At 38.4% G+C, this 15,617-nt stretch overlaps 1 protein-coding gene across 4 annotated transcripts in view; it reads right to left on the bottom strand.

Annotated features, from left to right (window-relative positions):
- ITGA7 (integrin subunit alpha 7) overlaps nt 1–15,110 on the bottom strand; it is a 165,492-nt gene extending 150,382 nt beyond the window's left edge. For 2 of the 4 annotated variants that reach the window (XM_063426210.1, XM_063426227.1), the window contains exon 1: nt 14,539–15,109. In XM_063426210.1, the coding sequence (XP_063282280.1) occupies nt 14,539–14,708 (170 nt within the window). In that variant the 5' untranslated portion in view covers nt 14,709–15,109. Of the gene's footprint in view, nt 1–14,538 lie in introns of all 4 variants that reach the window. The other 2 variants (XM_063426236.1, XM_063426219.1) reach the window with 2 other exon arrangements.
- Between the last annotated feature and the right edge of the window lie 507 nt (nt 15,111–15,617).

The raw sequence follows: 15,617 nt of genomic DNA on the forward strand, positions 1-15,617 counted from the left end.
AGCAGCACACTGGACGACCAGGGACCCACTGGTCCACCATTAAATTAATTATTGCATCCCCTGCCTGCACAGAAGGTAAGCAGGAGCGGGGCAAAGCAAAATATATTTTAAGTCTGTGTGTTTTCCCTTCACTGTGTTACACTAACCCCCTAACCCTGTCTCTCTAACTCCCTAAACCTGTCTCTCTAACCCCCTAGCCCTGTCTCTCTAACCTCCTAACCTTGTCTTACTAGCCCCTCTAACCCTGTCTCTGTAACCCCTAATCCTGTCTCTCTAACCCCTAACCTTGTCTTACTAGCCCCCTAACTCTGTCTCTCTAACCCCTTAACCCTGTCTCTCTAACCCCCTAACCCTGTCTCACTAATTTCCTAACCCTGTCTCACTAACCCGCCTAACCTTCCTAACCCTGCCACACTAACCTCCTTAACCCTGCCACACTAACCTCCCTAACCCTGTCTGTCTAACCCCCTAACCCTGTCTGTCTAACCCCCTAACCTCCTTTACCATCTCCCTAACCCCCTTAACCCTGTCTCACTAACCCCCTAACCATGTTTCACTAGCTTCATTAACCCTGTCACTAACCCTCACTAGCCCCCCAGTCCTGTCTCACTAGCCCCCTGGCCCTGTCTTACTAACCCTGTCACACTAACCACGCCTAACCCTGTTACACTCACCACACTCCAACAATCACTTAGAAACCCTCACCTTGTAACACTCACCCCTCCCCAACACTCACATCCAATCCCCCAACCTGTCACGCTCACTCCCTAACTGTGGCATGCTCACCCACCCTAACACCTACTCACCAAACCCTATCACACTTACCCAACGGATGTCTGTGTGTCAATGTGTGTATCTCTGTGTATGTGTCAGTGTGTGTAGCTTTGTGCATTCGACTTCTGAAACTGAGGTTCAGGAAGCTCAGAGAGTTGCTGAACAGGGTCGCCAATGATTTGTTAGAGCAATTAGATGAGGCTCTAAGCCAATCAGCAGCGTCCCAGTCATAAAAAAAAGGTATGTACCTTTGGGGAGCTACTGATTGGTTTAGAGTATCAGCTGACAACAGCTCCAAGCCCCCTAGACAGCACAGGTAATGAGGTGACATCTTTTAATATGTCTTACCCTTCCTACCCATAATCCCTACATATCCCTGCCCTGCAACACAAGACAAATGAATTAACTTTCACGTTTTGCAGGTTACTTAAACAACTAAATCCATCTCTCATGTTTATTCAAACCAAACATACAGTTACAAATGGATCAAAGGCACGCATGACATCATTCGTGTTTAAAGAAGCAAGCCACCGAGCAGTAGCAGGAATGAACACTGAAGATGAAAGTGCTGCAGTTACAAGTGATTTATATGGAAGAAGTGGATTGTCTATATATGTAAAGGGATTAGAGCGCTATGTAATCATCTATGGATTTTAGGCTGCTGACATCTGCAAAGTGCCAGGAAAATTTTTACAGACATTGTAATAAAGAATAAGAAACATAAATGTATGAAAACCAAGCACTGTGTCATCTCTAACACAGGTACTATATACACATGGTTTGATAAAATATCCATTGTTTGTATATAATTGTTGCCATTACTTAGTCTAGTGTTAACAATAAACTAATGTTAGAACCATTAGTGCATTACAGTAATAGAAATGCCAAACTATGCTACGCTCAATTTGCAATGTTTGTTTTATTGATGTCTTGGAAGCCCAGGTACTTCAATGAGTGCCTTTATTGTCCGGAAGAAATAGTATCAATCTAGCATAAAATACTATGATCTTTTGTGCTACTGAGTCACGGCAAGAGAACAACAAATATATATCAGATAACAGTAAAAATATCACAATCCACATAACATTTATGTTGCTATTATTATAAATCGGGACTCATACTGGTATGATGTAAAAGAACCTTGTCTGTTCATGTATCTACACAAAAATGGCATACAGTCACATGTACACTCAGACATTGCTTCAGTAGTGTCGTATGTGCATATAAACTTTGCGTACATCCCTGCAGGGATAAAACTTATTTACATGCTGTGCCCAATGTGCCTGGGATGACATGTAAATGACACAATACTCGTCCCTCGCGGCACTGTACCATCACAGAAATTATGAGTTCTGATGCACACCCACCCATCCCTAGCTGGTGCCTCATTATGATGTCATATATGACTTGGACCCCTCCTATCAGTCTCCTTTTATAGGTCAGCCCATGTTTCCTTTTTGATAATGTATATACACAGGGCTTGCCTTAGATATTTAGGCGCCCAGTGCGAAATTTGATGGCCGCTCCCCATGGCCACATCCCTTCTGACCACACCCCCCCACCCAATACCTCCCTTCCTTATGAATCCCAAAACATAAAGATTGGAAGGTTTGATGAGAATAACACTTCTATTCTCAAGTATTAAACTTGCAATTGAAGTAAACCAACTAAAATGGCAAACAATAATTGTCAAATATACTAACATATTAATGTTCAGATATACAGTCATGAAAAATAAAGTGTCAGGATGTCATATAATGCAGAACCTGTTTTTCACGTAAGTACACAGAGACAAGTAAAACTAAAAGCATAATACAGGTCATAAAACCTAGGCTGCAACCCCCACCCCCAAAACAATCTGCAACCCCCGCCCCACCTACCCAAAACACAATCTTTCAGTGCCTTTATTGCCGTGGTGCCCTGTGCGGCCTCACAGCACCCACACCCCTAAGGCCTGTGTAAACACCTGTGACAGCATGGTCGTCTGTGACCAATCACAACTCACTATAGGGTATATATACTTCCTGGTTGTCCTTGTTTCTTTGCCCTATTATGGTTTTTGTTATGTGAGAGTGTGTTTATACTGTGTATTGGATTATCCTGCTTTCTGACCTCGACTTGTTTGGCTATTCTTGCTCGTTGTTATCCTAACTTTGGCCTGACTATCGATTCTGTGTATTTCTGTTATCCTGACCTCGGCCTGTCTCTCGTTTATTCTCTGTCTTCAGACATTTAATTTATCTGTCTTAGACACTAACTTGTCCATTCTAAGAACTGGAACATGTACCTTTACTATTTTCTTTAGGTTTGTGTGTTAGGGTAACTTTTCCTGACAGTAAAGGACAGAAATAAATAAAGTAATAAGGTTTTTGTTATATTTTACAAAATTAATTCCATGAGCTATATATAACTATCTTTTAGTTAACTATTTAATTTAGCAAAAACCTCACACGTGACAATTCCTCTTTTAGCTCAAAGCAGATAACAAGTCAATTTTAATGAATTATTAACCTGTCTATGAGTTGATGTTAAACTTCTTAGGTTTCACAGGCAGACTCAGCGGGTTAATATAATTCCCACATTTGGACCATATTGGGGTGTTTTGCCTCTAAAGACACTCTTTAACAATCCAATGGTCCCTCCCTACTATACGTGGCCCAACACACTTTACTGCATTATTTTCAGCACAGTGAACTGACCTTTGTTTACTACTAGACACAAGGGATGGAAATTAAAAGGTAATTTTATTAATTTGAGGCATTCGCTGTCTGCCTCTTGATATCCTGCTACAGGAAGTTGCATCCAGACGAGATTTATATAGTATGGTCCACCCTGATTATAGGTTACTTAAATGGCAGATGTTGCATTTATACAAAACAACTTGTCCTACAAGTGACATTTAGGTTGTGTGTAGTGAAACATGAAATTGTAGGACAGGTCACTGCGGTTCAGTTATTAAATTTCATCAGATACTAGAAATTCTAAATCAAATGGTAAATAGATTGGAGCAGATCTTGACTGTAACAGGAAGCCTGGTTTATTTAATTTGAGAGAATTAACCTGCTCTATGTGAACAACTAGCCTATTGTTTTATTTTTCTGTTGAGACGGGCAAGTTGGTAGATATACCGTGCATTGAATTTGTTACATCTGAAAGGATGAATATAATAATACTCAATGGATTTCAAGTAAATGTCCAAGGAATAGGAAGCTCTCCCGTAGAATTCTACAGTTCCCGAAGCAGGCATCAGAATTACTTTAGCCACATAGATCCAGGAATGTTTTCTAGAGCAGGGATCAGCATCCAGCTCAGTTTTATGGAAACTGCCCAATAGTAGTTATTGCTCCCTACAAACAACATCAGACTTCTATTAAAAATATAAACTCACGCTAAGCACTTTGTATAAAATGCACCACCAAGTTACAACCTAAGTTTGGACAAGAGTCTTCACTACCATTGTCTCCATGTATGGAAATATAGTTTACTGTTTCACTGTCGCTCCATCGGTAACTGTGGAGAAAGAAGGCTTTGACAGACAATTGGGCAAGCCGGGTAACTGCCTAATTGGTTTACCAATTGGATAATTGGATAAACATGATGTAATTTGCAACATGAGCATTACAGTTATAGCTCATCGACGACAGTCAACTATATAGTTCAATACACATTTTTAGAAGATGAATGATAATACACACACAACTGAAACACATGCTAGACTTGTGCACAGCGAGAAAAATTTGTCCAGCCGAATCCTTTTTTTCCAGATAAAAAACATTTGTTCGTTTAGACCTAAAGTCTGTTCAACTCGTCAGATTTCGGTATTAAAAAAAAAAAGTGTTTTGGTAAACAAATCAGACAAACCACAAATCAACCACAAATCAAGCAAAAATATTGAATATATAAATATAGTTTTGATTTATTTTTGTATTCCTCCTTTTTTTACCTTTATTGGCCACTTCTTACTTAGTGACCGTCTCTTAGCCATCCAGCATTTGTTTCCTATCAATCATATCTTTTTTAGCACCATGAGCAGAATTCAGAATCACAAATCATAATGAACATGCTTGCCTATTACCTGTTTTGATTGGTTCGTGACTCAGCTACATTTCGACTCAAATCAGAATTCAACTGGTCACCCAAATGGCCCAAATTCAGATGAATTGCCATTCAGACATGAAAGGAATCTCTGACACATGCATGTAATATAATTTATATCATGCACATAGGCCAGAACGCACGCACTGGACCTGACAGTATTAGCAAACAGTAAATGATGTATATGTAAACATGGGTATGTACATAATATACGTTATGGGCAAGTGCAAGGATTTATACCAGCCTAGGCAAATGTATAGTTTGCTGCCCCAACATCCGACCCTCTCTTTTTTTTTCTAGTTTCTGTCTCTGCAAATCTCACTTTCTTTTTTCCAGTCTCAACTTTCTGTCCTTTTTGCTGCCAGTCTCTCTCCTTAATCCATTATTTTTTAGTTTGTTGTAGTTGGATGGTCTGTAATGAAAGCTATGAGTGTAGATTTCTTGTGGTGCTTATTTTTATGGGAGGGCTGTGTGCTTGTGGTTTTTAAAGTTTGGAGAGTATACCTTCCAATTGTCCCTATTTTAGAGGTACAGTCCCTGTTTTGGGCCTATATCTGTGTGTGAGCCCGTATCTATGCTTGCCATGTTCATGTAGGTATTCTTGAAACAAAACCATATTTTTATTTAGTTGGTTTAAAAAAAACAAAGACATTATGTAAATCAGTGCTTTCCAATTGGTGTTCAGCGGAACCCTAGGGTTCTGCGTGAACAAAATTGGGGTTCCACGGCATTTCGCCACATCCTAGTTGGCCGCCGCTACCTGCTTTCCCGTGTTCTTCACAGTCATGCACTAAAAATATTTCAATCTCACTTAAAACTGTGCTAGACGAATAGGTCCAGATTATTAATTTTATAAAAAGTCGACCATTACAGTCACGACTATTTAAAATTATATGTAAAGATATGGCTAGTCACCACTCTGCTCTGCTTTTGCATTCAGAAGTCCGTTGGCTATCACGAGGTAAAGTCCTTGTTAGAAGGTTTGAATTGCGTCAAGGGTTGTTTGTATATTTGCAGGATCATAAATTTGGATTATCTGATCGATTAACAAACACTTTGTGGTTATCCAAAGTAGCATATCTTGCATACATACTCACAAAATTAAATGACATATGTTTATCACTCCAAGGAAAAAACACTCATATTTTTAATGCAAGAGATAAAATATTTTTACTGTCTTGTAAGCTGTAGTTTTGAATCTCATCTGTTGAGCAAAATAATTTGAACTCTTTGCCAACACTTAAGGATTTTCTTGAAGAATCAGACATTGAACTTGAAGATGAAATTCGTTATGAAATTGTAGATCATCTTTGCCATTTAATCACATCTATTAAACAGTATGTTCCATTCTTGAATGAAAAAAATAATGACTGGGTTCGAAATCCATTCATAAAAGACAAGCCAGACAATTTTTCTGATGTAGATTTTGAGAACCTGATCGATATAACCTCTGACAGTCAACTAAGCCAAACGTTTAAAGAAGTTTCTCTTATTGATTTTTGGGGTGATTTATGCAAAGAATAGCTAGAATTGTCCAAGTGGGCAATGAAAGTTCTGTTGCCCTTCGCCAGCACGTACTTATGTGAAACTGGATTCTCGCTTTACTCTTCAACAAAAACAAAGTATCGAAATCGACTTGACACAACTGCAGACATGCGAATATAACTGTCAACAATTAAGCCAGATATAAAAAGAATTTGCCAGCAAAAGAGAACATTACACTCTGCTCATTGAAAGGTTTGCACTGCGCTACTCTACAGCACACTTTTTGTGGGGGGTTCCAAAGTTTTGCTATACCATGCCAAAGGGTTCCAAGGGAAAAAGTCAAAGGGAAACCCTGATGTAAATAGATGTTATATACCATCTAAAAGGACACAGATAAGCAATAAAAGAAAATCATCAGAAACTGCTTTCTCTTGAGAAAAGGACATTGAAAGAACAAAAGAACCAATAGGAGCTAAAGTACAGGGTGGCACAATATCCAAACAGTGGATAAACCTTGAAAATTGTTGTTACAAAGAAGGAGTGACAAGTACTGCGCACTGTTACATCATGGTCAGACAGAATTAGATGATACCCCAGGTATAGATAAATGTAGTCTGCGAGTAGTAACTCTACCATGGTTTTCAGCCTCTCCCAAAATTCAGCACAAATTCAATTGAACATGCTTAGAAAGTCCCACATGGATGGCAGTAGCTTCCTACACTTTGTCACTTCCACCCTTGGAGATTCAGAAGCTATTTCTTGCAGGTTCCAGATACCCTCTACAGTGTTAGCTAGAGTCTGCAAAAAATGATATCTGCAAAACGTATTTGCTGTAGACAGACTAGAACAGGGGAAGGCAATCTTTGGCACTCCACATATTTTGGACTGCATCTCTCATAATGCTTTTACAGTCATAATACTGGCAAGGCATTTGGGGAGATCTAGTCCACAGCATATAGAGTGCTGAAGGCTGCCTACCCCTGGACTAGGAAAGCACAACCTAGTGCTAAGTTTCGGTGACTGGGAATAAAGCTAAACTTGACAGTGTGCTGCATCCACTCGACGAAGGGAGATCTGTTGCTTGTTCGAGTCAGAGTGGAGTTCTAGGCGGCAAAGTCGAAAGGCAGGATAATTGTTGGCACAAAGGGAGCTTGCTGAGTGATTTCAGTAGAAATCAGTAGTTGGTAAAGGAGCTCCTTTTGTTTGATTTTTACTGATAAGTGGCACTAGCTGCCAGGAAATGTATGGCCTATTAAATGATCCATAGCTTTAAAGAATAAAAAATGCCTTTTACATGACTTTGCACCATGATAAAGAGAGATTAAAAATAAGCATACTCGGCATTGTGTAAATACGAAGAAAACAATAACAAAGCAGAAACAATTCCCCAATGTAATTACTGCGATTTCTATTTTCCTTTGTTTATCCTATGTGTCCTGTTACAGGAATTTTAATTTATCTCGCACATACCATATCTCCTTATAGACATCTTTGTGGCAGTGTTTTCTGCATGCCATATTCCCATCCTGCTAGAAAAGCCACATTGTTTACAGGAATTAGAATTAGCTCCCTCAGGGACAATATCCCATGTATACATGTTCATAGAATTGGTGCGGTAATATAATATTATTAACGTTCCACCGCCCACATATAAGGATATTCTGTGAGCTGGCTGTGATGTTTCCCCCTTCAAGACAATTCAAAATATGGTTAAAGTAATGGAGGGAGGGAACCAAAACCATTTTAGCCAACCAAAGAGGTCTCTTTAAAAAGTTCGAACAAATCACAAATCATCATCTTTCAGTTTGGTTACTCTTGCTTAAATTTGAAATTCACTTTGATTTCTTAATTTAGATTATACCTCCGTCAATGGCTGATCTACATGGCTTAAGAGTTGGCAACCAATTTGAAAAAAACAACACTAAATTCAGGAAACCAAAGTCAAAACAGCAGCTCTGAAAACTTTGTCTAACTCAACTGTAATGACAATTTGACTATTTTTGCATTTAGATTTAATTGTGAGTGCAGTGAGTAACCCTGGTTTATACAATGAATAGATCCAAAGATTCTGTTACCAATTCTTTTTTCGATCTATTTAGTAACTAGATTTGTTTTTATTGTAACTTGTAGTTCAACTGTTTAGTTTTTCCAAGTTCAATTTATACTCTGGTAGTACCCCGAAGATCTCCAGCAACGGAGGTGAAATGTTGCATTAAGGTTTTTCTGTTCCGTTAGGGTTTAGTAAATAGATTTAGAAGGCATTATTTCAAAGACGAGTGAGTAGTGAGATGGCAAACAATTTGTTTGCAAACTTCTTAAAATCTTGGAGAGTAGCAAAATCGTTTTACTGTGCAGTGCCTCCACTAGTTTATCGCCAGAGTAGCCACTGAATGCCACTGTACAAAGCAAGAAATGTCAATGGAAGACAAAATATGTCTGATTTAAATAAGTCGGCAATCGGTTTACTTAATGTAAAACAATATGGTTAGATTTTATTGTAGGAAAACCTTTTATCTCAATGGAAATGTGGAGTCGGGAATTGTGGTTTTTCCCTTGGGATGTAACAGCTACACATCACCCCCTTGTAACAGTCGTACACACACGTTAGTTGAAACAGAATACGTTGGTGTCCTTAATGGCCTATAACCCTTCTTTGGGGATCAGCAGAAAAGTCAGCATTGTATAAAGCACTGTATGTTAAAAGAAAGTAGAACAACATCACCTTACAGAAATAGTAGCAACTAGAGGCCCTCGTCTATTCTGGGTTCGATTTCTGTTAGTGGTATTTTGAGAGTGGAAAGAGATTATTAGGATGTTTTTAGCTACATTCCCTGAAGTAGTACATGGGCCTTTGTTAATGTCACCAGGACTAATTCTTCTTTTTTTTTTTTTTTTTTACCTGTCTTTACTTTTATTTTTATACATAATATCCACCATACAAAAGAATTACATTCAACAACTAACAAATGTGAACATAGTAAATCCAATATAGGTAAAATAACATGAAAGAGAACGGTGTACAGCATACAGTATTGGACGGGACTGTTTATGTGTGGTTGGTGAGTGTAATCATGCAAGGTTTCCATAGTATTAATTGGGTATCTTCCCAGGAAAGCCTAATTAGTTCCGTTAGGACATTTCCTCAAAGAAACACTTCATCGTTAAAAAATGATATTTTGTTTTCAGGATTGGAGTGTTCTTTTAATCTTGTAGGTGCCAGACACCACCCCATGCAACAAAATAGTAAATATTACTTACCTATCAAGCGGTGAGTAAATTCTCACCACTGTTCCTCTCTGCCCCGTAAAAAAAAAAAAATATATATATATTCTGTTTAATGTTACGATGTTCTTTAACTTCATGATGGTGTCTATGAATTTAAATTGAGCGATTATAACTAATAAAACATTGTGGTTATGCAACCATTAGTAAACTCAGCATGAGAAAGTGATAAATCAATATATTGGTATGGATAACACAAAATGAAGTACAGCAGAATCTGCTCTGAATAATAGTCCAACTATGAAGGATTAATGTGTGCCTGAGAGACGCTAAACATGGACAACAAGGTCACCTTCAGGTAAAATAGACAATCTATACATTTTAGAGATATTTTCCACAAAGATGTTTGAGGCACGTCAACAGGACAGCTGCAAATTTGTGCACATGAGGAATTGTGGTATCTCTTTGTGGGAAGAGAGGATGTGTGCAGCTGCTTGTAAATATCGCCTTTTTTAAAAAATGCCATATTAGAGAATGTCAAATTAGAAAATGTATTATTACATCGTGTATACATGTATAGCAATTTGGCACGCACGATGGAATGAATTGTATTCTCCATACGGTGCCATCATTTAATGATTCTTAACAGGCGCACTCTAAAGTAAGATAATACAAAATTCTACCATGCAGCAAGTGGAATCAGTACAATCACGCCTGGCAATATTGCACATGGTGAGAGCACTATTGCATGTGACATCATGTGTATTTGATGCACATGATGTCACAGTCATGAAGTCACAGTGTTAGGTCACTCATGCACCAGCTCTGTGCTTCCTCTATACATTTTCATCAGAAAGCAGGATTGTCTGGAGTATTTTAGCCACTTTACAGCCTCACAGATCACTGTTAAAGTAGTATCATATGTAAGTACGGTACTCATATGTGTGGGGGAAAAAAATCTTATTACATAGGCTATAGTGGACAACCTAGTATTTTTCAGGTGTTGATGGACTTCAACTTACATTTCCCCCCAGCTAACCAGATTAATAAAGACTGTTTTAATACTTTTGCATTACAGATTACAAAAGACTTGAAAAGACTGTCAGCGACAGGGAAGTGTGTGACGCAGCATAGGTGACTCATAGGTGACTGGTCACAAAGTTTCTCAGTGAGAAGACTCTTATTGGTCAATGGTCATAGAATTTGTTGTCGGTGCCGGGAAAGAAGAGGAACTCTTGTCGTAGCTGCAGATACATCCTAATATTTCATTTACCACCAAAGAAAATATTAAAAAGAATATTTATTTGGAGGTATATCTGCTAAATTGTTAATTAATTATTTACATTAACTTTGCCTTTAACCCCCTAAGTTGGTTATTCAAATGAGCCCCCACTGATAGGGACAGGCACGTCTTACTCATTACGCCCCTGGCAACTGTCTAAAATAAATTGTTTATTACAGCGATATACCGGAGATCCATTTTTGCTCCTGGGAAGAGACTAATTATTTTCAAAATGTATTTTAATATTAGTTATATTACACATGAAAAAACATGAACAACTATGTAAATAAAGCAATTTAAGAATGGGTCACTGAGCTCATGCTATGCCTTTGAAGGAAAACTGTCATTATTTTATTGGACATAAAAGAAAACGTGTTATATGTGCGAATTAGTAAATAATAAACACAGAAGCTATAAGTAAATACAATCTCCATAATTACCCTTATTCTGTGGAAGTGGCCATCTTAAAGATTTTTTTTTTAGTTTAAAGCACCACACATCTGCCAAGTCTGTGCTGAATTTTAACAGCTGAAACTGGCTCTGAGCACATTTTTTAAGATGCCCTTCAATAGTGCATGACCTCTGAATTTGTGAATGTTCTTTAGCTCTTGTTTTCCTGTTAAAGGTTTGGTTGGATAAGTAGTGCTTCAAAAACCAAAGACAATTTAAAGATGGCTGCCTCTCATACAGCAAGAGAAATCTAGGTAATACACTGAAATAAATAATTTACTTATAAATAATTAGCAATCCACAAGAATATACGCAAGACATAACACATGCAAATTTTTAATTAAAAATAATAATAATTAAAAAAAAAACTACAGTTTTCCTTAAAATAGGTCACTTAAAAATGTTCCACTGCTCGAGGAAGTAGGGTAGTCTCCCATTAGCTTATTGTCATCTGTACATATTCTGGTCACTGAAAATAACCAGATTTTTTTTCTGTTGGTTTTCAGTCAATCATAATTCAATTTGTACAGCAAATATATATTTTTTTCACATTTAATGTCTCTGTAAACCCTCTAACCAAATTAATATAAAATAGTAGACTTCTTCTAACCACAAAGGCCAACATGGACAAGACACATCATTTATCATATAGCATTAGATACATATCTTCTCTCAGCCTCCTATTTTATATAAAAGCAACTTAAAATTAGTCATTACTGGGCCTTTAATATTATTACAAACAGCAATATAAGAAATATAAAAATATTTGCAATATAATGGCTACAACATATTTGGTTAATATTGGAAATATAACCTCTTACAATTCCTTTGGCTAAGTTGTTGAGCTTACCCTACTGGTTTGCAAATCAACCATGGACAGGTAGAGTAGTTTATAGCTTTTATTATCAAAATAATGAACTCGATCCGCTTACCAATTAGTTAGATTTATTTTAGGATAATTGATGAGTTTAAGCAGAGATTTTCACAAATTGCCATGAAGACAAAACTAAAGTGGGGCATAGCATGCTCTTAAGGCGGGGCCATTGCCGCTGAGGATCCAATGCCAGGAGAGGCAGCCAAAGGTGAATTCTACTTATCTGAACCTGTCCCTCGAGGATGCCACCACCTTCTCCTGGTGGGTCCTCTTCGCATGCTTTAAAGTACAGCATTGAGGTCTTTGAAGCATCCCACAAGAGTGCGGGTTTGTCCATCTAGATGGCAGTAGCTCCGGTGTCAGGTGAACAAAGTATACCAAGACAAAGTACTCGCTACTTTGTCTCAGTATATCTCTTGACTGGATAGGAATTTCAGTAAAATTCCAACACAGTTTTCAGGGGGGTGAGACAGTGCCGCTTTAACCCCTTAAGGACACATGACGTGTGTGACACGTCATGATTCCCTTTTATTCCAGAAGTTTGGTCCTTAAGGGGTTAAATGTCTCTGATCCTGCTCACAAAATAGCTTAACGGAGCACTACAGCATTAGGAATATAAGCCAGTATTCTTAATGCTACATTGTTTCTGTCCCTACTCGTTTTCAGCACCTCCACCCCTTTTTCCCATAAATCTTTTTTAAAATAATGGTTTTACTTACTTTTTTCACCTGCCCTCGTCCAGTGACATCATGGAGGGGGCCTAGCCTCCTCCATCAATGTCCAATCCCTGCAATGCTTTACTAAGATGAAGTGGTCTGGGTGACTATAGTGTTCCTTTAAGAATCTTACAGGAAAATACATTTCATATCCTGGTGCTATACAAATACTAGTAATTGTAGTAGATATGGCAATGGTGTGAATGGAGGGATAAACACACCTCAAGGGACTGTCTCCCCAACAGATACTAGAGGCATTTCCGCACTCATAACGGAGTTTGACTTGATTATGTGACAGTCAAAGCATTTCATTAGACACAGCATGGATTGGATGAGAAGCCCAGATAACGTCGCGGGAGGAGGAGCAGGAGGTAGCCCTGAGTAAGTCTCTGCATTGGAAAAAAGGTAACTAAAGACCTTTTTAATTATTATTTTTTTTTAAATGTAACTTGGGGGGGACTTTAGTTGTAAACTACTGCAAAATATTTTATTGCTGTGTATACATGCCAATTCTAATAATAATTGTGTAAACAATACAGTGCCTCAATGTTTAAAGCTAGAGTTTAGGCACTTTTAAGAAATTAATAAATAAATAAATAAATGGTAAACAATTTAGCTTTTAAAGATATTTTCCCATTTTTATCCTTAAAGCAAATCTGCTGAGATTTTCTGAACTTTGATATTGGAAAACACTAACACATTATTAAGTCCGCAAAGAATACAGAACCCAATTTTTTTTTGCTATTTTTGAGACAATTTACTATTCCAAAACCCTCTTTATTTGATTGTAGAAAATGATAGCAAAAGCCTTACCAGAACGAATGATATCTTAATATTTTTTACACACATAATGGTACATGTTTTTGTATTTTATTGTACCCTAATGAAACAATGCAATGATTTGAGGACCCAGGACATATTTGAAAACGAGAGAAATCTTTCCTGGTAAAATATTTTATAAATAAATAAATAAATAATTCAGAGCCAACCTTATAGCTTCACCTATTCAGAAATGCCCCAAGTACTGTTACCAAACTGTTCCCATTTGATGACAGAATAATGACTGCAATGTATTGTCCTGAAATCAGTCACTCTGCCAGCAAAAATATTATTCGGATGTTACTGGTCGAGCTTAAAATGGTTTAGAAACTGCAAAACATCCATCAGACTGTTAACCTATAAACATCCCAAACCTAAAATAAACCAGGGAAGGATAGAGAGGAGGAAGAAGGTGCCCTATGCAACCGTTTTGGAACTTCTCAGAAGGCTTTTAATCCAAAAGGGAAGGAAGCCAACTGGCTAAACAGAAGTGAGAGGTAATTAAAACAAATTAACTATTTATGGGCAGCAGTCCCTGTATCAGTTGGATTTAAATGTGTAATAAACATTGATAGATCTGAAAGATATTGAGTTAGTTACCTCACCCTGACATTGGTGTCCACATAAAGAAGAATTCATTTCTCAAAGGGACTCTTCATCCCACCCATCCATCCCAAGCGAGGGTTAGATAAATTAGTATTTTATCATTTAATTTTCATTAGCCAAGATGTAGCACTTAATAAAGCAGCTATAATGGTCCTAAACCTGTCCCTTGAAAACTTTCCTTGCTGTGTAATGATGATAAATCACAGAGTACTTACCAGCTCATGGGGTCAGGTCTCAGCTGCTTGTGAAGGGCAACAGAGAATCCAAAAAAACTCCCCTTTTCCCCATCTTTTATGATTGTGTTTTTGACATCCAGATTAAAGGCACTGATGGTGTCTATAGCCAGCAGGCTGAGGTAGGTCAGTAGGAGCCATGCTGCAGGCATGCTGCAGATTGGTGGGTGTGGAGGTTTGGAAGAAGAATAAACCAGGGCTTCCCTCTTCCCACTGCCAGCTGAGTCCAGGACAAGGTCACTTGCTTGACTTCACCTCCCCAGGTCCTGTCACCCACACGCTGTCATAGAAGAGAGTGAGGCTGTGACCAGGCTGAGCTCTGCCTTCACACAGGATAAGCCCCCCTTGTCTGTCAGAGCACAGGATCCCAGGCAGCAGAGAGGGGAAGGGGGAGGAGGGAGCAGGTGGAAGGAGATCTGAGAGGAGCAGACACCAGCCTCTCCAATGGCATCGATTCCCAGCCGACTGATGATCATTACAGTGATGTTACAGAGCACTCAGGGGGGAGGATGCCTCACACGATGCTGAGGTCATTTCTCACTGCTGCTGAGTGTGAGCTCACAGTGTTAGCAATAGCAGCAGTGCTGTGGTGGTGCCTGCTGAGTGGCAGGGGGTGTGTGGTTATAAATACTGGCAGTGAATACTACAGTTACACAGCATTCTATTCTCATCTGCAAATAACTTCTCTCTTTTCTGGGTGATCTAATGGGAATCTGCATTCTATAAGTCATCCTCAAACAATAAAGGAAATCTTCTAGCAGTGATATGGATTGCAATAAATGTATAAAAAATGATTTAAAATCCTGCATGTTATGGTCTGGGTCAGTTCAATGATTTTTGTAGCAGGATGTATAAACATATTATGCCACCTCCTTATATCAGGTGTCATATATTAGTGTTCTCTCCCACGCTATTGATTTTGTCACTTGGTACCCACATCCAGGGACACTAGGGAACTACTCAGGCAGCACAGTGCAAGCGCATTATTAGACGTACTTGCGCTGTGTGGTAAGCGCTATGACTATGCAGAGAGTGTATCAGCAGCGTTGATGCCAGGATGA

This window comes from Pelobates fuscus, chromosome 1, assembly GCF_036172605.1.
Source record: "Pelobates fuscus isolate aPelFus1 chromosome 1, aPelFus1.pri, whole genome shotgun sequence".
Classification (NCBI taxonomy): Eukaryota; Metazoa; Chordata; class Amphibia; order Anura; family Pelobatidae; genus Pelobates; species Pelobates fuscus.